This window comes from Neocloeon triangulifer, unplaced genomic scaffold, assembly GCF_031216515.1.
Source record: "Neocloeon triangulifer isolate White Clay Creek 2 clone unplaced genomic scaffold, ASM3121651v1 ptg000022l, whole genome shotgun sequence".
Lineage (NCBI taxonomy): Eukaryota > Metazoa > Arthropoda > Insecta > Ephemeroptera > Baetidae > Neocloeon > Neocloeon triangulifer.
The window spans coordinates 1074428-1098902 of record NW_026775562.1 but is presented as its reverse complement, the minus strand read 5'-3'; the positions used below and the strand labels follow the sequence as shown (position 1 = coordinate 1098902).

At 35.1% G+C, this 24475-nt stretch overlaps 2 protein-coding genes across 3 annotated transcripts in view; both read left to right on the top strand.

Moving 5' to 3' along the window:
- The first annotated feature begins 1471 nt into the window (after positions 1–1471).
- On the top strand, positions 1472–7913 carry LOC132204258 (uncharacterized). Its single transcript, XM_059632650.1, has 3 exons — positions 1472–1558; positions 5341–5657; positions 6694–7913. Exons 1-3 carry the CDS (start codon positions 1545–1547, stop codon positions 7125–7127), a joined length of 765 nt encoding a protein of 254 aa, XP_059488633.1. The 5' UTR covers positions 1472–1544; the 3' UTR covers positions 7128–7913.
- An 8341-nt stretch (positions 7914–16254) lies between these two features.
- The window catches only part of LOC132204417 (calcitonin gene-related peptide type 1 receptor-like), a 32514-nt gene continuing 24293 nt past the window's right edge, over positions 16255–24475 (top strand). For both annotated transcript variants that reach the window (XM_059632912.1, XM_059632910.1), the window contains exon 1: positions 16255–16356. The gene's annotated coding sequence lies outside the window, so the exon portion shown is untranslated. The remainder of the gene's footprint in view (positions 16357–24475) is intronic.

Sequence of the window (24475 nt, the reverse complement as noted above, 5' to 3'; positions counted from 1 at the left end):
ACTAATAAATAATTCATTTCGCCGCCGACCTTGCTCTCCGCCGAAATCTTAAACGTGTGTCCACAAAAATTATTGAACGCATTTTAAATACGACGAAAGACAACCTTGCTTTATATTATTTTTCACCTTTGGAGTTCATCCTCGTCTGCTTCCTGTATCAAAATTAGATTTTTATTTCTATGTTTTCACAAATTTAAAAAATAAATTGCTTCAACTTTGTGTACCAATGACGTACGCAGACGTTTTTTGCTTCTGTAAGGAGCGAGCAAAAGTAGAGTTGCTGCTGAGAAGAGGTGAACCTGCTCTGATTATTCGCGCACTTGGAATGAAATTGCTATTGCATAACAATTTCTCTCTCGAGTCATACGCAGCACACTTGATCATTTCTCGGCGCTCAGAGGTAAAAAATTCACTCGTCGCGCTAAAAAAAAACTCGCCACTCACATACCAGACTGAAACAATTATATGCACACTTTTCAGTGCTATAAGTTGCTTTTTTTACTTTAAATGCGCAGCAAAAAAGGAAGAAAAAAAAAATATTGTAAGCTAATTTTTTTTTGCTAATTCCTTAAACCAATTGAAAATTTCAAACTCAAACAACAAACATCAATACAACATAATATCACATAATAAAATAATTCAAAAGTCATCAATACTTCCGTTTTTTGTTAAGTTGAGCGCGCACTATAGAATAAAATTGAGATTTGGTAAATTTGCATGTCTCATCAAAAGTGAAAAATTGGCCTGGATAAATTTAGTGGAGTTTGCACATTTTTTATACCTTTCCATTTAAAAACTTTTATTAATACCAAAAATGTCAACTTACCAATTTCCTACTTTGATATTCTGAGAGTTTAGCATATTTTTTAGATTCGCTGAACCAAATTTTGGAATTTTTTTATTGCTGTTTACATTATTAAAAATTAATTTGTCATAAAAAATGGAAAACAATTCACTGAAAATTCTGGAAAATTTTAAACACTGTTTGCAAAACATTCATATTTATGTAGAAATAATGGAAGATTTAAACTAAAAAAGTTAATTTATTCTGTGTTGCGCAGGTACAACCACATGAGTATTGTAAATTTCTAAGGTCAATTCGACTAAAATGCGTGAGAAATCATTTACCATTTAATGATTGCTTGAGCGCTCTAATTTATAGTAGCATTTACTGAAATAGTAAAACTCTTTCTTTGCTTTTTAATATATAATTATTTTTTATAAACAGCTTCGTTTGATTCACGTTTTATCCCTTCAAATAAAATCGAACCAATAATTTCACTAAAAAAGAAAGTAAAAACTTTTCTGGGTTTAATTAAACGGCGATATCGATTCCGAGTAACAGAGATGATTCGTTGACATTTCTTGGGAATTCCTGAATATTTTATTATATTCAGATTTGCTCTACAGTCTGTCTCAGTTGAGAGCCTCAGGTATGCATTTTGAGCAGGAAGGGGGGGAGCCAGGTATAAAGGTGGCGCTCGTTGGCCGCGCGCCTCCAGTTAGATCTCCCGCTGGATTAACAGAATCAAAATCCGATCACCATGCGGACTTTCACGTGAGTACATGTCATTTTTTCCTCCTTACAGTGTTATTTATATTTTTATAAAAGCAGAAAAAGAAACCACTTTTTTGTTGAATTAGAAAACGCCGAAATCTGGTGACGTGCGAGAAACACAATAAGCGGCTCCTTCTTTTTTATTCCACCAATTACGCCAGATTACATTTTCGCATGATTAGGTTTCGGCTGGCTTTTCCGCACGAGTGCTCCTCCGGTCGATCTTCTCCCAATGCATTTTCATTTTGAGAAATCGCTCCTCTCGATGCACCTCATTGGCCTTTGCAAGTGAGAGAAACGTTTTCAACGAATCTGGAAAAGTGCCAGCAATCGGAAAAGGAAAGTAAAAAGCAGTGGTGAAATTGCAATTGGCACCTCATTTGGCTCGCGAAAAATGCTAATTTGCAAATGTTTTCCTTCATCTGCAGGAAGCGTTATTTCTTTTTTTGTGCCAATTTGGCAAGAAAACAACAACTTGAGACTTAATTAATTTCCGGGACAAGGTCAAGTTTCTCCGGTGCAGGACCGGACGAAGAAATAATCATTTTGCTATCTGGGCGTGATCATCTCGACATAATTACAATTGAGTAATTATTGCAGGAAGGCGCGCCGCTGTTTTTCGAATATGAATGGTGAAAGGTGTTTTCCCTTCGCGCCCGCACAAATAATGCTCAAGTTTGTTTGTATCGATTCGTCGCGAGTTTTTTCCCGCCCTCGTATAGAGCATATTATTTACCATCAGTAATAGAATTTCTCCGCTGACGTAATCTCTCATTTCGAAAATAATTTCATTTGAAAAATACCAGCTAGAGTGGGAATTGTCTAACCTCTTTAATAAAGTTTTTATTATTCAAGAGCAGTAGCGAGATTGATGTGTTTGGGGAATTTAAACTACTCTCTTGGCTGAGATTAACGCCATAAAATTATAACAAAACGCGCGACTGTGAATCGGTTAAAGTGATAATAAAATTTACGTGACAGACCTTGAATATGAGAGGTTTTTTTCAATTTAATTATTCATTGGTGGCCTTTTCTTTTCCAGAAAAATGAATTAAGAAATGTGTAATTCTATAGAAGACTAAACAATTTTTGTTTAATATATTTTGTAGTTCTTAATGTAATTTTTTTTTAATAAAATACAAAGTTGCCTACTTAAAACCTCAATCCATTTGTAAAAAATAAAATTATGAAGATAAAAAATAATTAAAATTTCATTATATAAAATATTAAAATAAACAAAAGAAAATAATATCTAAAGAAGATGATTTTTAAATTAATTATTTTAAAACCTGTTTGATTTATAAAGAAAATTTTCATTTTAATCGTTGAATAGACAAATTTGGATTTTTTTATGAGTAAATCTTGCTGGTTTTTTCTTGTCTACTAAGAATTACTAGTTTATTTTTCTATTTAAATTATGGCAACTAATGGGCAAAAGGCCACAATATTAATTTGAAATGTTTTGAAATCATATATGTCCTGCTTTGCAATTATGAAAACAAATATTTGGTGCTTCTTTTGAAATTCTTTACTCATTAGTTTTCCTCACAAAAACCCTCACAAAAATTCTTATAAAAAATGGATTATTAACAGCATATTTTTAGCAATTCCTTGTCTTATTAGTTTTTTTTAAAATAATAAATCACGTTAATTCCAATTTAAAGTGTTTATTCTAATACATTTTCAAATGATTTGACTTTCGTAAAAAGCCATTTTAAAAATAAATTGATTTTTACCGGCCAATTAATTTTGATAAATTGTGTTTTACTAGAAGAAACAATTTTACATAATAGGTTCTTTCGAGTAACTCGCAAGACGAGAATAGAGCGGCCGAATATGTTTGGTAATGAACAAAACTTGCTTTTTATTCTTTTTTCCATTCCACGGTTGGAGACGAAAAATGTGTGTCGCGCGCGTTAACGTTCAAGAGCAACAACTTGCACTTTTTCTCGCTCCAATACGTATACATCGGCCTGGCATTTCGGCTCTGGATTTTATACACACGCATTTGAACCTGAATAAATTAAAGTGGAAAACCAGTATCGTATGGCCGCACGCCAGATTAAGGTCGGCGTTCTCTTTGTCCAGCAGGGCAAGAAGTGATGCAACGAGGAAAAAAACCCGCTGGACACATTTAATGCAAATCGACTGCCCAAACTTTGTTTATTGGAATATAAAAGTACTAAAACAAAGCAAGCAGTGATTTACTTTTTGTAAACAAACATAAAAAAGAGCGGGTCTCTTTTGTTCCGGAAAGTTGGTGTGTGCGAATTACTTTTCTCTGTGACAGAATGGAAATTTATTCTCTCGGGTTTTCATTCCCAGTGCGACTGATTTGCCAATCTGCGCACGTAAAAATTTGGGGCTCATCGAAATTGGCTGACTGACATTTGTCTAAAAATCCTTTCTCCTCTCTTTAAAAGCATTCGAAAATTAAAAAGAGGCAATTGCGCGCTCCGTCGTCACGACTCTCGTCTTTTATGGGCCGCTCGATGCTGATGTAATGCATCGAGAAAAGCATCGGTTTATTGGGATGATGATGAAAATACGCTCCGAGATGAGAGGGAGAGAAAGAACAAGTTGAATGCCACGAGATGGTATTTCGATAAATAATACACCTTCCTTCATTGTTGCTCATCATGAGAAGATACGCACGCTCACCGCTTCCTTTTGACAAATCTCTGTTTATGAAAAGATAATTTAAAACCATTTTTTTGATAGGTTTCAATTATTTTTTATGCTGGATACGTGAAAAAGTAAGGTCAAACAAGAAAATATAAAATTTTAGAAAAAAATATTAATAAAACAGTTTTTGTTTTTTAAAATGACACAATAAACAAAATCAAAAGTCCTATGTATAAAATTTTGAGCAAAGAAAGAAGAAAAAACACAATACGAACTTTTTCTCAAAATTTCTTCTGGAAATTGCTACATGTGTTATTCTGGTCGGTTTCCAATTAATATCAATTTTAGATTTAATTTAATTGGATGTATATCTGCGTTCCGAAATTCCAATTATTCTGCCACAGCTGTCACATTATGCGATTACATGGCTTGTCTCATTTCAGTTCAGCACCAATTTGGCAGTCTATCCACTGGATATTTGCACAGCTTTTGACACAAAATTCCAAATATTCCGTCGTGATGTGTAATAATAATAATTTGCATTAGAATTAATGTTTCACTGCGCTCATATTTGCAAATAGACATCAAATTCTAGCTACATGATTATTGACTTGCAAATTCTATATTGTCAGCGAAAATTATTGAGAACTTTCAGCTAGACACAATAATATGCAAAATTATTTTGTTTGCTTTTATTTAGGTGCCGAAAATTTTTAATGCTGAAGATTCATAAATTCTCAAAGAAAAAATTTGAAACTAAAACACATAAATTTTTAATTTTCTTTTTCTCTTCTAATATGATTATGTAATGATTTGGTTCATTTAGTCTGTTTAATGTTTGCTTAAATTTGCAATGTTTGTCAGATTGTTGCAATTCAATTTTTCAATCTACTTAAATATTTGATTTCAATTTCGTTTTTTAAAATTATTATCAATGCTTAATATTTTATTTATTTTAATATTGCTTTTTACATCAACCATCTTCAACCACCATATTTGCTTCTTTAGCATTTTTCTGATATTTTTATAAATATTACTTTCAAATTTCATAATTTTCCTCCTTATATATATAAATTAGTATTTTTTCACACATTATACCCATAATTAAATTGTGTTTATTCCATGTATTGATTATATTTTCCCATTGATTGTTTTAGGCTACTGGCCATAGTCGTGGCACTGGCCGCCCTGTCGGAGGCTCGACCACAAGACGAAGCGGAGTATTACGACGATGTGGTCGAGACAGCCCCTGTCCCCTCTTCCACCGCCCGGCCGACCTCTCTCAACCGCGGTCGAGGTCTGTCGTCGCTAAGGAAACCTGCGGCCGGCAAAAAGGTCGCACCTGAGCCGAGCAGCACAACGACCACCACCACTGCCGCCCCTGCAGAATACGAGGACGAGGAGGAAAACTCGCAGGAAGAAGCAGCGGCGCCCGTCTCTGAGGAACCCACCACCAAGAAGTACTTGATCGCCGGTATGTATGAACTATAATTATCAAATTTTCTACACTCTTGCATTACTTGGAAAGTCAATCAATTAATTGAGCAATATTTTGCCGGAAAAAATTAAATAACGAACAGGAATTTCATGTTCCTGTGAGAATGAACAAAGCTCTCTTTGCATATATGTCAATTGAATTTTTTTAGAGGTTTTCACGAGTTTTTACTGAAACAAATCCTCGAATAATCTCTTAAAAATTAAAACTGCTTTTATACCGACAAACACTATGCATCAGAACAGAAAAACACTCTCGCCTACCAACAACAATTTGAAGAAGTAAATTAAAGTTACATTTGAAAATTGCTGAATAATCCAAAATAATAATTTTCATTAAAAAAGTAGATGTTTTTTAATTTAGTTGATATTAAAAAATAAGACCTTTAAATAAAATTTAAAACGTCATTATTAATCATTATAATTATTTTTGTTTTTCTATTTATAATTTTTTTTTCTGTGTCAATAATATTGTTTTTATAAAATAATGATAATTTTAAAATGATCAGTAAAATATTCCATTTGTTTTTAAAAACGTCCAAATTATTTATTTTTATATTAAAATGAATATTTAAGGATATCACAGGATGAAAATGATACATAATGCATTGTTCTTCAAATGACTTCATGGCTGGAATTAATTTTCTCCTATTTTTAATTATTAATTGATAATTATCAGCTAAAATCACTTATTTTATGAATATAATTCCTCTAGATTTTAATTTTTTTTTTTTTTGTAACAATTCACTTATTCTAATATCTTTTTAGGGTTTTTTTATTTACAATTTCACACATATTACACTATCAACAAATAGACGCACAAAGTATTTCCTTAAAAAGGCTCCTTTTTTACAACTTGGCTTAATCATATTTTCAAGAGATCAAAAGTTTTTAATGAAATTAGTAAAAAGTAAAAATTATCATAAATTTTATTCTGAGCAAAAGCATTCAAATTACGAATTCCCATTTTATTTGGTAAGGAAAATAAAAAAATCATCCCGATTTTAATGCTGCAGGTCGCAACGGCGTTGTGCGTCCCTTCCGCAGCAACGACGAGTTGCTGGCCGCCCTCAAGCGTCGTCGCTCGCAGACCAAGGTGTCCACCCACGCGCCGCCCTCGAGCGGGCAGGATGAGCAGACCGAGGCCCCGAAGCCCGTCAAGCCCAACAAGGGGGGCAACCGCAGCAACAACGTGAACGCCGTGCCCCGCAAGCACTTCAGTCCGAGTACCAGGGGCCACGTGGCGCCGCAGCCGGTGGCGCAGAGCGTGGAGCCGGTGGAGGCGCCCAAGGCCCGCCACGCGCCCCCGACCTTCGCCAGGAGGGCCAGTCTGAACAGGTCGCGGCCGCAGGAGGAGCAGTTGGCCGCCGAGGACGCCGAGGAGTCGCAGCAACACCAGGAGGACGCCCCCGCACCCAAGAGAACCTTCTCTCCGCGCAGGCGTTCTTAGATTAAACTTACAAAAGGAAAATTAAGATAATTAAATGACTTTCCGAATGTACTTTTTTTCATTAATTCTCTTCACTTAAATTTGAAAAATGCGAGTGATTTTGAAGACGTAGTGTGTTTGCGAATTTATATAGATAATATGATTAAAAGGAGAATTCACGAGTAATTATTTTCAATTTTTTATGTGAAACTTTTTAGGAAATTTCATCAAACAATAAAAGTGAAAATTGTAAAAAATTATTAAATCAAGGGAAAAGATAAACCTTAACCCACTAAAAGTATTTGAACTTCCAGATTACGATTCCAGAAGACGATTCTTGTATCTTGTATGTAAACAATTTTTGTTAATCTAACATTTTTTTCTTTGAATTGAAGAAATTTCATCTACTTTCACACATTAAATAAATTGAAAATCATTACTAGAGTTCTTAAAAGTCTCGCCTCATCATTTTGCTAAAGTGAGATTCTTCTGCGAACTGTATGTTTGACGCCGCGCCTCTGGAATATATAAATTATTAATGCCTTGTGGGATTTCACATTTTTGTTCAAGATAAAACGTGAGTCGTCGTTGTGTGTATATAAATATATATCCAGTTTCTCTTTTCCTCTCTTGTACAGCACGTCGCTCAAATCTTCCACATGTTAAGTAACAAGAAGTACAACCGCGAAAAGGTCAACGGCATTGTGTAAAATAGCATTTGAATATTTTATTCAACAACTTATTTCTGGATTCCGTTCTTTGTTAATCTTATCCAACGTGTGTATAAATAAATAATTTAATCGAAGAATGAAAATTGTATTCCTTTTGCAATCGATATTTCTTAAGAGAAAGCTAAGGGCTGCTCTATACTTGATCTTGTTTCTAGGCAAAGGTCAATCTTGCGGGCTCGTTGTTTTTCGCCATAAAATCAACCTTAATGTGTGTGCTCTCGAAAGTTTATGTGGCGAAAAACAGCCAACGGGACTGGAATTTTAATATAAAATTCCTCCCCTTTACCGCGTTTGACGATCAAAGCGGCTCTTCTCTTTTATCGTACAAAGGAGGTCCTTCAGAAAAAGCCATTTAACTTTTTCCCACAGATATTTGATAATTAAATATACCCATAGATTTTAGTATTATTTACTCCAAAAGTGGACAAATTTTTATTACCAACGTGTGGAAATTGCAACAAAAAATTGGCTTCCATAATCGATCCAGTCATTAATGAAAGAGGTTTAACTTTTCCCCACGAAATTTATTTGAGCCTCAGCCCTCAAGGAAAATTGAGGAATTTTTCTTTTGATTGCTAAATCTATAAATTCCGTTTAAACAGCAATATTTTGGTCAGTAAGTTCTGAGGCTCAAAAATTTTTTGGTGGGACTATTTCACGGTTTTAATCTCTGAAGGTTAAAAATGTACTTCTTGCAATTAGGATGTCGGTCATGAAATCTTGTCAGCTTTAGAAACAAAAAATTATAAAAAAAAATCAGGTGAACGGACTTAAACTCAATTAAAATAGTACAAAATATTATATAATATACATAATAATTAATGAGTGATTTATCCATTCAAGCGTTTCTTGACTCGATTCGATTTCTCTGGTCTCTCCATAAAAAGGAAATTTCTCGTTTCCTCTGCCGGTCGGATTGTAGAAATTACCATGCTGTGTAACACACGTCGCGCGTGTTATTTATTTTTCAATTTTTTATTTCATATATATTATGTCCGCTGCGGTAGTGCTCTCATTTGCCTGGTGTGTATTATTATGTCGTTATGCAAGACGCACTTCTACTACTGCGAGACGTGCTAATTAATTCAGAGAAGGACCTTGATCTGCCAAAGACAGGGCGTGGCCGCGCACTGCCGCCTCTTGTTAATTAGGCCCACTTCAAAAAGCTCGAGCAGTGTGGCCTCCGTGGGCTAATTTGACGTGTTTATTACAATCGCGGCGCGCAACCCTGCAGCTCTGCAAATGATGCGCACGAAAAGATAAGAAGACAAGGAAAGTTTCGAATAAAATTTCGTTTCTTGAGTGCGCACTATTTTCTTTTCCTACAGTGAAATAAAAATAAATACGTTTTCTGAGAATGGAAAAAAGGAAAAATTATTTATATACGTCATGGTTCATGGTTTTAGTATTTTTATTGAAAAGTATGCGCTTGTTAGATAGAAATCAACTTTCTGATAAACTTCAATTTGACAATAGGATATTTTGATTCCGAGACAAAGATTTTATGATTTAGAATATTCAAAATCCTCCAATTTCACTTTTTGCAGGCCTCTTCTATATTCAATAAAGGAATTGCCCATTTTTATACAAATTTGTGACCAGAGTGACAAATTTAAATTGCTTAATATAGTTCCTTGACTCTTAACTCTATGAAACGTTAAAATTTATCATACTTTAAAACAATAAAACAATTTTGAGATAATAAAAGGTCAAATATTTGAATTGTGATAAAAATCAATAAAATTATAAATTATATTCTAAACTTATCATTGCTACATTTGAAAAATTTACATTCATAGTGCAAATGATCTATCTAAAGACAGTAACCAAAATAAATGTAAATAGATCAATAACCCGACCAAATTTATAAAAAAAAACATTGGTTTTTTTAATGAATTAATGAAGATTTAGGGAGAAAATGAAATGTATGTGGAACTTTGCAATGTCTTGCTAAAAAATAACATTTTAAATTTAAAATTTACATTAAAATAAAAAGATTTAAAAATAAATAATTAAAAAGCAGAATATAATATTAATTCTCTGGAAAAATTAATTTAGTTCTGTATAAAAAAATGGTTTCTATTCAAAACGAATTTTTACAAGGAAAACGCCCACGATTTCTTAAAATTTTTTTTAGTTTCATTTTCAATTCAATTCGTTTATTCTCTCACAACAAGTCAATATTATTTGGGGGAAAAATTACATTGAAGAGAGAATTGGCAGCCAGCCCTAGTAAACAACTTACTAAAACTCATAAACTCAATTTGAAAGCAAAATTGTTTCCAAATTAAATCTACTTGCCGAGCTGGAGCCGAAAAGGGGAAATTTTAAACAACAGTCAAATATTCTTTACATGCAATTTTAAATTGAGAAACCGTACAATTTTTTAACGCAGTTGGCAGGGAATTCCACTGATTTGCAATTCGAAAAGAAAAACTTTGTCGCCCGAGCTCTGTGCGCACTTTTGGGAGAATTAACCGGTGCTCTCCGTCACTATTTCTCATCACTCGGCCGGTGGTGATTCTCGCCTTTGCGTCCATATCAGTCTCGCCACTGGTACATTTCTTGAAAAACATCAAGTCATTGAACTTGAGCTGCTGCTGCACCGACAGCAACCCATGTTCGGCCGTATCAGGGATGTGCCGCCCGTACACAAACCTGAGGGCTCTTTTTTGCACTCGCTCGAATTTGTTGATGTTTGTATCGTAGGAAGGGTGCCACGCGGGGGTGCCGTAGAACAGGAGCGGTTTCACCATCGTCTGGTAGGCCAATTTTTTCACGCGCGGCGTGCAGCCGTGCAGATTTCGCGCCGCGAACGAGAGCACTTTTGCTGCTTTGCCGCGCGCGATGTCCGTGTGTTTGCTCCACCGCAGGTCTTTTGACACTTGGACGCCGAGGAGGCGCTCGTCGGTGACGTACTCGAGGGTGGAGGCGCCGATTGTGTAGCCGTCATGCCGACGTGTCCGGGCGCGCGTCACGTCCATCACGTGGCACTTGGTCGGGTTCAGGGACATGCCGTTGTTGTCGCACCACGCCCGGACACTGTCCAGGTCGGCCTGCAGCATGGCGACGTCCGAGAGGTTCTGAATTTCGCGCCAGAGGGTGGCGTCGTCCGCGTACTGTACTAATTCAGAGTCAATGTTGGCGGGCAGGTCGGCGACGTAGATGTTAAACAGCAGCGGCCCCAGGACGCTGCCCTGGATGACTCCGGACAGGACACTTTCAGGCTCTGATTTTGCTCCTCCGTAGACGACGAACTGGCTGCGGTCGGTCAAAAAACTTTTCAGCCAATTTAGGAGGTTGCCGCCGACGCCATAGTGGGCGAGTTTGGACAGCAGGCGGTCATGCGGGACGCGGTCGAAGGCTTTGGCCCAGTCCAAGAAGATGGCGTGGACGTGCGTCCCGCTTCTTTCGTCCAGCCTGCTGGCCCAACTGTCAAAGGTCTTGCACAAAAGTGTGGTGCACGACCTTTTTTGTCTGAACCCATGTTGGCAGTCGGGAATAATTTTGCTCTCATTTATAAAATTTTCAACCCTGTCTCGCACGCACCTTTCTAATGTTTTTCCGACCAATGAAGTGACACTTATGGGGCGATAATTATCTAGGCAGCTTTTTTTCCCACTCTTGAAAATTGGGGTGACTGCGGCAGTTTTCCACCCTTGAGGAAGTTCACCCTGCCGAAGGGAAAGATTGAAGATTCGAGCGAGGCTGGGGGCGAGTGAGGCGGCACATTTATTTAGCACAATCGCGGGCACGTTGTCGGGGCCGGTCGCTGCATTTGATTTTATTTGCCGCAGAAGGGAGCACACACTCGCAGCGCTAACAGAAATATCACATAGCACAGGGGTTGTTGCGTTTGCTGGTGATCGGCGCATGAAAGGGAAATAGTTTTGCACAGTGTTGAAGTTCTTGACAAATACGCGGCTGAAAGCAGAGGCGACTAACTCGGGCTTTGTCACTTTTTCACCATCAATTTCAAACACTGCAGCAGCGGGCGAAACTTTGCTCTTCTCTTTGACGAAGCTCCAGAAAAATTTGTTCCCTCCTGGTCCGCGGCCCAGCTCCCACATCCACTTGTCCCGGGCCAGACGAATTGCCTTCTGCACAGATTTTCTCGCTTTTTCAAACTCGAGGCGCGAGAAGGCCGATTTTGTTTTCTGCCAGGCGGAAAATAGTTTATCACGTTTGCTCATGAGTGAGCTGACCTCTTTCGTAAGCCACGGTGCACATTTCCGTTTTCTCGGGCGGACAATTTTTTTAGGCACATTTTCAGCGAGTGTGACAAAGAAAGTTTGCTGCCACTGCTCCCAAGCTTGACATACTGAGCTAAAAGTCAGTTCAAGATTTTCCATTTTCCGAGTAAGTTCAGCTCCCAAATCATTCCAAACTACTTTTTTGAAGTCAAAATATTCTCTCCGGACTCGTCGCAGCACTTCTCGACGAACAGCAAGCTCCAAAACAACTGCGTCATGGTCACTGACCCCAGGTGTGACTTCGACCTTTGAAATTAACCCAGCTGCGTCACAGAGGGCCAGATCAAGAATTTTAGAAGTTGAGTCCGTTGTGCGGGTTGCATCTTTAACAAATTGTGTCATAGATAGGTCGTCAAAAAGATCTAAGAATTCGGCTGCAGGTGCGGTTCCAGCAACTGGCGGGTCCAGCTTCCAGTTCACGTCAAGGTTGAGATCGCCCGTGAGAATGACGCCGTCAAATTCGTGTTTGATTTCCGCGACCCGCTCAAGTGATTTTATTAGTTCATCATTATATGCTGCGGTTGCATTTGGCTTTCTGTACGCAGAACCGACCAAGATTTTTAATTTATCCATGCGAATTTCCAGCCACACATTTTCTGAAATTTAAAATCAATATTATTTTATTTGTTGCTCATTCTCTAGCAAATTGAATTTCTTACTTAGCCTCATTTTCAAATTCTTAGTTGTCAATTTTTTTTGTTCTGTTTTAAAATTTAAAATTCTAATTAATTATATTTTTAAATAAAAAGGAGGTTTTTGAAAAGCCTTACAATTTACGTTTTCTCATATTTAAGCTTTAAAAAATACTCTGAAAGTAATTCCAAGTAATTCTTTTTTAATTCTCTTGACTGCATTGTTTTTGCCCCTTGCGGCAAACAGCAGCCGGCGCCCTGTTCTCTCTCCGCTCCGTTTTCCACCACTTTGTTTACGATTTTAATTCGCAGATAAAACCTATGCCAGAGAGAGCGCGTTGCTGTTGTGAGAGAAATAACAATAAGAGGAAAGTGATAATCCGCAGCAGAGATACAGATTTTCACGAACCGCATGCTCGTGACGCCCAGACCTCGAGGCCAGATTTCGACTGCGGTGGCTGAATTTTGGGCAGAAACATCTGTCTGTGAGAATAAAATTCACATTCAAAATTTCAGAACCCAAGTACAATTATAAAAAAATCATAACTCATGCAGATTGGAGTGAAAAGTTTACCTATGTCGACTGCAGCCGATCGGAAAGGGAAAAACTTTCTTCGGTTCGTATGGAAATTCTAAAAGTTAGATTGCAATGTAATGGATATATTTGCACAATAAAACCTATCAATATTTCCTCAAAGCGAAAAACTTTTGTTTTGAGATGAAAATAACAATATCACGCATATATGATGAACTAATAAATCTTGTAAAATAAAGCATTGTTGAGAACATTCCAAACAAGACTCATGCCGCTTATTTGTTGAAACTGTAGAAGGAAAAGCGAGGAACAAGAATGTCAAGGAAGAATTCCTTCACGGCGTCTCGGTAATTAAATCTCGAGTAATTGAGCACCGTCGTTTTATTGTTCGCGTTGGTCCTTTACGAGCACTTGACACTCGTCACTTCACCCATACTGCACGTTTCGGATTCTCATTCTGATCCTCCAATGATAACGTTCGGTTTATTGCTCGGTAAACTTAAGCCAAAATCGATTAATTTGCATGAATGCCGCAGCACCCAGGCATCAATGAGCGGAGGTCATTGTTTATACCGCAGAACTAGAATTAATTTTAGTGCGGATTACGGCATCTGCTCTAGAATAGGCTGGCATTCGGTTTCACCTAGAAAGGTCAGAATCAATGTCTTTTAATTTAAGGGATAAAATTTCAATTTATAGAACTGTTTGCACATAAAGATTTGGTGGTTTAATACAAAACAAAAGATATAGAAAAACCACAAAAGTTTACAAAAAATAAATAAAAATATAATTAAAAAGTATTTTTTGTTTAAATATTTAAAAAAAGGGACTTAATTGTATTGAAATTGTGAAATCGCAATCGACAAATCGCACTCTTAAAGGATCAAAAGACCTTTTCCCACAAACTATGAAGAACGTTGAGGATGCTGATTTCAAATTATTTTGAGCAAATAAATATGCTGAACCTTTGATGAGCCCCAATTTCAACCAATATTGCAAAGTGTTGGGTCAGACATAAATTATAGAATTTCCACTTTATTTGAATTGAAAAGAAATCATTGCTGGAAAAGCCCTTCAAGATGCAATGAATCTTTTATAGTGACACTTAATATTTCCATTTTAATACCAACTAAAATATTGTTTAAAAATAATTGAGTTGTTTGTGAAAGTTATTAATTGCATTATTTCTTCCCACACAATTTCTATGGAACTACGCTTTTAATCCTAATTTAATTTTTTTGAATGCCAAATATTATATTATCGGCTTTGAGAAAACACAGGGGCGTGAAAAGAGCGGTTGAATCTTTAGAGGTGTATTTATAATTAGCCGCGGGACATCAATCGTTCTCGAGCGCTCTCCATTTCTTGGTGTATTTGGAAAGCGGGCCTGCTGGTCAGTGTCAAAATCGAAAAGCGCACCACTTTTGAGGCGCGAATTTGTGATGTGTGAGGTATTTATAAAGTCCACTTCCCGGAAATGTGTGATTTATGAGGCAGCCGGCTTCGAGACAATTTCCAGATCCAGAACATCGAGCAATTCCTGAAACGACCCCACCTGGCCCCGTGAGAAAGAAAATTAGCAAGTGGCAATTAAATTTCCATCAAAATGGATTTGTCTCTTCAACAAGTCCTCAAAGGAGGGAAATGATGATTGTCTTAATTGTGTTATATAAATCGAGTAATTCATACTTTTAAAATTATTATAAAATTTCTCTCAACTGGAACATTTATAAGTGAAAATTTATCAATAAATTAATGGTTTATTAAAATCAGAACGAGCCATGATTACCTTTTTGACAACTGTACACCAGGTGTTGTTTTAAATTCATTCACTTTGATTCAAAACAATAATGACAAACTCCAACACACATTTTAATTCTGTGTTAATGTATGAAAAATTAAAACCGTGGTGCAAGTAAATCAAAGTTAGAAAATAAAACTAAAACAATTAATGAAAATTAAATTTAAAAAAAATCAATATTTCAATATTGGCTCAAATCACAGTCAAATCTGTGCTAAGCTGCTGACAAGAAATGTCTCAAAATATTTTAGAGCTATTTTATGTTATAGCCAAAAATAAAATTATTACAAGACATAAAATATTATAAAATAAATAATACATTTTTATTCAATGCATTTTACCATTTTTATGCTTTTTTTTAAATGTTTAATGAAATTTTTACTTTATTTGTGATGAATAGTGACAAAAGAGGTATAAATTAAATTTTTTCAGAAATTAAAAATAAATAATATATATTTTTGGTGTTTTCTTGTATCACATCATTTAAATTGCATTTACAAAATACATGCCAAGCCATTTTGTGAGATCTGTCATATTATAATGAAAAATTAAAAAGAATTATTTATACCAAATGAAAAATAATTTAATATAAATACGACGGCCAAATCATATCAGATTATAAATCTCTGGAAGTTTCATGCATCTTCTCGCGGATTTCTTGCACTTCTGCATTAAACGCGTTGAGAAGTAAAAAGACTGAAGTTAAACAAACCAATCTAACTTTCCCGAAAAAAAAGTACTTATGTGCGTCAAACCTCAAGACCACTCGTTTGTCAACACTGCTGACGACATTTGCAGTTAATTACTTCTACAATTAGTGCTGACAAGTAATTTTAACAAACTAATCCCGAGTTATGCAACTCGGTCGACGCGTGTGTAGAGCGGATTGCCTGACAAAGCAACCTTTGAGTTAACATCGCAGCCACTTGGCTGCCGATTGCTTTGAACTTTTCTTTGCAAGGTCTTTCGAGTCATTAATTCCGGGACAAAAATATACTTTCGATTTCGTTCATTTTGGGCAGACATACAATATATAATTTTCGCTCCGAATGTGTCGGAAACGGCTTCGGCCTACTAATGAAGACCGATGGTCAGAATAGAATAGAAATCCACGGCCAGTGCGCACACGACGCCCCCCTCCACCCCCGGCAGCCTCCCTTGCTGGGGTAGTGCGGGTGGGCGGATTGCAGCGCAACACTCGCGTCTCGCCGTTCGCCGCTAACGCATCTTGACATTGTGCTCCAGCGACGAGTGCTCTCAACATCAGAGGATTAATCACTTGGACGAAAAGATAACAGGTAAGTGAACTAAAATATAGAAAATTAAGTTGTTTGCGAGAATTTTTCTCAGCCCTAAATTAACGAAAATATAACTTTTATAATAAATCTTAATAATTAACGCATTTTAATTCAAATTTAGGCAAAATTGAAAATTTTAAAACAAACTAAAATTTATGAACAAGTTTCATTTGTCATTTATTTTAGTTAATTAAATTACAAAGATCTAAATAGCATTAAGAATTTTATTGGATTCGCCATTTTTCTTCATCTTAATTTCTTGGTCTTCATTCCTGGGATTCCAAGTTAGTTTATAAAGATCAAAAGTTCATGTCTGACGCTCAACCGACTCAACGGCAGTGACGTTGGGGAAGTAAAGTTTAGAATAATCACTGAAGCCTATGTAATGTAGATTCTAATGAAACTGTAAATTAACAATTGAATTGTAAATGCCTTGAAGAAAACAGAATGCTAAATTGGAGAGAAATTGGCGCATTTGTTGAAAATTCACGACTATACCAAAAGCTTCAAATGATTTAATCTCTTTATGTATGTGGCTGGAAATTGTGTTCCATCTATACGCAGAAAGCAATTTTCTCCCTCCGCATGTGCCAAAAACAAAAAGGCAGAATATCCAATTCAGCATGTTCACTTGACTCTTATTTGGAAGTGTTTTTAATTTTTTGTTTAGAGTGAATTTGCGTTTTATTCAAAAATGGCAAAACAATGAGAGGGAAAGCGGCATGATTATGATTGATTACCAGAATTAGCATACAGGATTAAATAAATATGTTTGTATGTATGTAAAAGGCATATTTCTCCCCTAAATTGATTGAACTTTCTCTGAAAAAATTGCACGCTCAGCTTTATTTTAATTGGTAGATTCTAGTCAAATTTTAATATTCAATTTCTTTAGGTATTTATTTAATTTGTTAATTATACGCCTCAGAAATAAATTATCGATGGACAAGATTTTGCATTTATTGGCTTCCAACTGCAGGAAAAGGAACGCCTGAACAAACTTTGCTCAGTTAAAACCCATGAAAGTTGGAACCTACTTTCTATATTTTTCCTTCTAAAGATGAAACTAATTTAAACCTCAAATTTTATGTAAACTGCAAAAAATTTTAATTTTTATCAAGTTTGTATATACTTTGGTGTTAATTTTGTAGTGTTGCAAGAGAAATGTTTTTTTGTCGAAAATGAGTACCATATTGATTTTTGAAACTAAACGCTCGTCAAGCATGAAAAGATCTTCCATCGCTGTCTCTTTTCTTGTTTGGCAGGATTTCGCATATCTCCTGTTTTTTGAGCTCCGTGGTAAGCAAGAAATTTCATTTTCGACGGGAAACCCTTTGGGCGCCGCTGCTGGCAATTAACACATTTTTGCTGCCGCCGTCTCGGGCTGTTTGCGAGGAAGAAAAGTAGTGGAGCGCGTTCAGTATCAACTTCTCTGCTCTATGAATGATTCATGAGTGCGCGCGCGAGAGAGCTCGTTTTTATTTTGCGGCAACTGTAATCGGATGGAACAAGCAATGAGCGCACTGCACGTCGAGCGAAGATGAAATTTTTGCAAAATGTGAAAGAGATTAGTTTCGAATCATGTTTATTAATGTGCCATCGGGAATTCTTCTGCAAAATACATCATCCAAAAAAATTCAATAAGACAAACAAAACGACATTAGATTGTTTCCGAATAAGTAAAAATAAAAAAAAAACAATGTTTGAAACATAGACTAGTTGTCGAAATTGTTTTCGTTTGAAAACAAAGTTTCCTCAAAGTGTCCTATTTTATGAGCCGAAAAATACAAAAATTAATCAAAAATTTACTAACAAAAGTTTTAAAAAGAAATTTTTTAAGCTTGCACTTTTTTTCCCTTGTGAAGACGGCGCAGACCTGTGCAGACCGGAAAGTTTTTTTCGTTTTGTCTTCTGAAGTTTCCTGCACAACTATAGCAAATTTTAGAGAAAACTATCACAGTGCGAAATCTATCAAAGTGGCTTTGATTTGCAAGTATGTCTGACAAGACCATCAAGAGGCAGTTTGCTAATTAATCTTGGTGCTCACACGTCACCAGCAGACTGGAAAATACTCCATGTCACTCTCCTTTGAAGTCGAACAGTTGAGTATTCTTGGTATTTGACAATGGAACTTGCCTCAGAAGGGCTACTTAACCCTTACAAAAGACAGGTCAAAATGTGTGAATTGACAAAAAAAAAACTTCAACAATTTACCAAAACCTCCTCAGAACTGCAGCCCGCATGATAATGTATTATTAATAGGCACGAATTGACTAATTAATATCTCTGCTTTGAAATAATTTAAAAGTTCTTATTTCAACGATTTTCCTGGTTAATTAATTATTCAAATCAATTTAGCTGGTAGATTTGGGCATTAATCTAATCGGCTTTGTATATAAATACAAAATGCAGTTTAGAGTTTATAGCTTAAACCTTGCAAAATAATTGGATGGCCAACAAGGAAACCGTTAAGTTTACAGCTTATTTGATGAAAGCTGATTATTTAGATAGAAAAAAATTGAGCTTTGATTATTACAATTAAATAAAAACTTAACTCAATATTTTTTTTATTGTTTCGCAGCATTTAATATTATTAACTTTATTAAGATAGAAAAACCGAGTCGATGGAAAGTGTGACACTTTTCCGTGGAAAGTCGCTTTTACTATCAGCGACCCTAATAACTGTCTGTGGTGGATGCGGTCGCCCCTCTAATGTGCCGCAGGGCTGCTAATTAAACAAAACTGGCTGGTTCGGGCGGACAAACATTCCATTAGGACGGTGTCGAGTGTCGGAAAAGACCTTTTTTATACTTGCAAGGCGCCAATTAAGGCAAACAAACAGCGTCTGAAAGAAAAGTCTCTTTCGCTCTAGCGTTCGGCACTTGATAGTATCGACTTGAGAGCGAGACTTGAATTAATAAATAAACCCTAAGTGCAAAAAAAAACGAATTTGCTGATTTGTGCAAAAAAAGAAGCAAAATTAGGCGTGCAGAGACTCGTTTCTGCAAAGTCAGGAAGAGAAATTTAAACCAAATGCTATGTAATTTAATTAGAAATTCCCTTTCAACTGAACACGGAAAGGAAATGTGTTTATTTACTTTATTTAAAATTATTTAAATTTTAATTGAAATGGGCTTCATGCTCCGAGAACCAACTCATACGGACAAATTTTTCCTTCTAATTAAAATAATAATTGAGTTTTCACCACAAATTATTTTGAAAAATATGCTAATTTTCTGTTTTAATGACTACCAGGAAATTTCAAACATCGGTCAAATTATGATCACTTTTACAAAAATATTTCATTTTGGTAATTATGACGATAGCACCAGCCAGCCAATCTGAACACAAATATTTTTCTAAATCGACCAAAACCATAAAGTCTAAATTTTAAGTAAATCAATTTCAACCATGAACAAGAAATTAAACATACCTTAAAAAAAGATGTAAGTAAATAAAAAAATTTTAAAATATCATGCTTATATAAGGATATTTATTTTAAAATAGAAAACTTTAATTTTGAATTGAATCACTGCGTGTAGACTAATCGGAAAGCTAAAAATTTATTTGATCAAATTTTGTGGGATTAAATTAATTGAAGCAATCAAAGGACTTAATTCAGAACAGAACCTTTCATCTCCTCTTGCTTGATGTATCTTTGATGATATGTCTACTGTTTTTGTACGCTTGACAAGTAAAAGGAAAAACGGCCAATCTGTTTGAGCACCGTTAAAATTTGCACTAATTTTTCCCTCTTGCTAATTGGAGTTAACTGAACAAAAAAAAGCTCAATTCCTCTGCAAAAAGGAACAAAAGATCTTTTTTATTATATATTTTTTATTTCTAGATATAAATTAGAATTACTGCCATACTGATAAAAACAATTTAATTATACAAAAAGGTACATTCATATTATTTGAATGAGAGAACAGGCTGACTTGCAGACTTCCTTTTTTTTAGAAGCAGCCTGGAAAATAATTAATTAATTCTTTGGTGACCTTTTAATGCTTTTTTTCTCAAAACATCTAGATAAGACTTCAAAATTTAGACCAAAACAGTCTTAAAATCCAAGGCTCATTGACATTATTTGAATTTTTTGCAACACCAACTTTTGCTTTCGACAAATACAAGAATTATATACACAATTAACACATTCAATTATATATTCGCCAATATTCAATAGTTGTTTCTGCTGAAAATCTACAAAGGAACGTACGTCTTTTGATGCAAGCAGAATTCGCTTCTGCTGGAGTAAAAAATTTCTGCAATAATTTTCACTTCTGCTGGAGGAAAAGTGGATTGGCCTTGTTTTGTCAGGTTGAATAAATGGAATTCAATTACAATTACACTTCTCTGATCAAAGTCTTGCACGCAAGAGCGGCAGGAGTAATAAATTATATATCTCTTATGGAATTGGTCTTTTGATTTGATGAAGTGCACATTGAAAGCAGAATATTGTGTTTCTCCAAGCGCGTCTCTTTTGTTTCACAGAGAAAACGTTCACGCACAGAGCGAAGGAAGACAAATGACATTGTCAATGCCTTATTCTTATTGACAATTGTGATTTAAGTGGAACTAGAAAGCAAGATGCAATGAAATTTCATTCATATTCTCGTTCAATTGTTCTTCATAAATAAGGAGCACTCTGATATTAATTGGATTTATCGGTCTAGAGGATTGTGGATTATTTTGAAAAATTGTAGGCTCAATTGTAAGACAAAAATTAAAAAAAAAAAATGCACAGGCAAAAATTTCTCTAATTTTGGTGCTCATTTTTGGCAGAAATCTGCGCTTAGTTAGGCTTTTGCTTGGTGCACATCTCAAAAGTTTGCAACTTTCCGCCCTGCGGTTATTTTATAGCGATGAAAGCCACAAGGGAACTGGCTGTTGACCGCTAATGCGTGAACTTTTGTTCAGGGGTTGCCCAGGAATAAAAAGTGACGCGTCAATTTCTGGTTCGCCGCTCACGGAGCATGTGGAAGATATTTTGTTTGTTAAAGTAACAATGTTGCTACATATAAGGTAAATATATAACGTGATACCCATTTTGAAGCTTGGTGAATGTTTTGTTTGAAATATTATGGAAATATTTTATTAAATCAAAATATGGGTACCAAGTTTTCACCTCTCTTTATATAAAAAAATGTGCTATTTTTCCTTTTTCCTGTCAATGATAAAAAATTGAGGCATGGCAACGAGATTAATTTGCCCTACAAGCTACAAAAATATTTTCTGAAATGGAATTCTCGATTTTCGGGATGGTTGGTAATTTCTCACCAAGCAATTATTATTCCGTTATTCCGACGCTTTGGAAATTAAATTTCGTCCAGGTTCAATTAATGAATATTTCATAATGAATGACTCGCTCAAATAAAAGAGCGGGGTTATATTGATAAACCATGCACTGGTTTTGAAATTAAACTGTGTCCTCTGGTATATTTAATGAATGATTTAATTAATTTGAGGTGTACGGGAAATAAATGCTATAGAACGGAGCAAAGTTTTTGGTAAATCAAATAAATATAATTATGCATTTTTTAAAGTTTATATTTTTCTCTCTTACATAAATGGACTATTTTGAGTGGAAAAAATACATCGCAACAACAATGCTAACAACTGCTATTAGACCAAATATCACATTTCTCTCAGAGTGTCTTGCAAATAACAATAGCAACGACAATCAGATTGAAAGGAATATACTTTGTTCAGGTCATAGAACTGCCAGCTTTCTTTCATCCACTTGTCTTCGCTGTTTGTATTGACGCGGAAGTCTATTTTATATAGATTTTGTTTTGTCATGGAAGCAAAAAAATAAGCTGCGCACGATTTGATCAAATGTCATTTTGCGGAGCGACCGGCCGGCTATACTCCCCGGAGGCGGCCAAAGCAACGAGCTAAGCAATTCATTACGATTGCGAATGTGTGCTTAAAGTGCCGCAATTGCCAGGGGTCAATCGTGTGTTATATCCTCTCTCAGTGAAGACATGAATGGTCAGCTTCAGACGGATGAATCAGAAATTATATTACGTTTTGGAATCCCTCGGAGGCGTGCTGAAGGGGGTTTGGAGGGCCGTTATAAGTTTTTTCAGCTATAAAAAGGACGGGTCTGCTTGAAATTAAATAAAAAAAATTAAATTTCGAGTTTTAAATTAATAGTTTTTACAAGTAATTTATTCAAAACAAATTGCAGGCTTTTTTCATCTCAATTAGAATTTTTCAAAATATTCATTTATGTATCACTCTAATTTTGATGAGGACTAAATGTAATTCTCATTAAGTACCAAACAAGATAAAAGAATCTGTTATTTTTATAACATATTCTTTTTGCCTTTTCCCGTAGAACGCCGTTTTCAGCAACGCAAAATTTATTGATTCAGCGCTTGCATCTGATTTATTGAATTTAAGAATTTTCAAAATATTCATCTTTTTACCACTTTCTAAATGTGATGATGACTAAATGTAATTCTCATTAAGTGCCAAACAAGATGGAAAATCAATTATTTTTATATCATATTCTTCTTCCTTTCTCCTGAAGAACGCCGTTTTGAGCCGCGCAATTTTTAGTGATTCAGCGCTTGCATCTGATTTATTGCGAAAAATAATTTTCAAAATATTCATCTATTACAAGTTTCTAAATTTGATGACGACTAAATTTAGTTCCCATTAAGTGCCAAACAAGATGAAAAATCTTTAATTTTTATATCACATTCTTTTTGCACTCTCATGAAGAACGCCGTTTTAAGCAGCGCATTTTTCAATGATTCAGCGCTTGCATCTGATTTATTGAATTTAAGAATTTTCAAAATATTCATCTACTTACCACTTTCTAATTTTGATGACGACTAAATTTAATTCTCATTAAGTGCCAAACAAGATGAAAAATCTATTATTTTTATAACATATTCTTTTTGCACTTTCCCGTAGAACGCCGTTTTCAGCAACGCAATATTTAATGATTCTGCGCTTGCATCTGATTTATTGAATTTAAGAATTTTCAAAATATTCATCTATTTACCACTTTCTCAATTTGATGACGACTAAATTTAACTCCCATTAAGTGCCAAACAAGATGAAAAATCTTTTATTTTTATATCATATTCTTTTTGCACTTTCCCGTAGAACGCCGTTTTCAGCAACGCAATATTTAATGATTCTGCGCTTGCATCTGATTTATTGAATTTAAGAATTTTCAAAATATTCATCTATTTACCACTTTCTCAATTTGATGACGACTAAATTTAACTCCCATTAAGTGCCAAACAAGATGAAAAATCTATTATTTTTATAACATATTCTTTTTGCACTTTCCCGTAGAACGCCGTTTTCAGCAACGCAATATTTAATGATTCTGCGCTTGCATCTGATTTATTGAATTTAAGAATTTTCAAAATATTCATCTTTTTACCACTTTCTAAATGTGATGATGACTAAATGTAATTCTCATTAAGTGCCAAACAAGATGGAAAATCAATTATTTTTATATCATATTCTTCTTCCTTTCTCCTGAAGAACGCCGTTTTGAGCCGCGCAATTTTTAGTGATTCAGCGCTTGCATCTGATTTATTGCGAAAAATAATTTTCAAAATATTCATCTATTACAAGTTTCTAAATTTGATGACGACTAAATTTAGTTCCCATTAAGTGCCAAACAAGATGAAAAATCTTTAATTTTTATATCACATTCTTTTTGCACTCTCATGAAGAACGCCGTTTTAAGCAGCGCATTTTTCAATGATTCAGCGCTTGCATCTGATTTATTGAATTTAAGAATTTTCAAAATATTCATCTACTTACCACTTTCTAATTTTGATGACGACTAAATTTAATTCTCATTAAGTGCCAAACAAGATGAAAAATCTATTATTTTTATAACATATTCTTTTTGCACTTTCCCGTAGAACGCCGTTTTCAGCAACGCAATATTTAATGATTCTGCGCTTGCATCTGATTTATTGAATTTAAGAATTTTCAAAATATTCATCTATTTACCACTTTCTCAATTTGATGACGACTAAATTTAACTCCCATTAAGTGCCAAACAAGATGAAAAATCTTTTATTTTTATATCATATTCTTTTTGCACTCTCATGAAGAACACCGTTTTAAGCTGCGCAATTTT

Bases quoted from the DNA above. Each gene is read 5' to 3' on its own strand.
- LOC132204258 (XM_059632650.1), top strand. The intron at 5,658-6,693 runs GTATGTATGAAC...TTAATGCTGCAG, and splicing joins CAAGAAGTACTTGATCGCCG to GTCGCAACGGCGTTGTGCGT.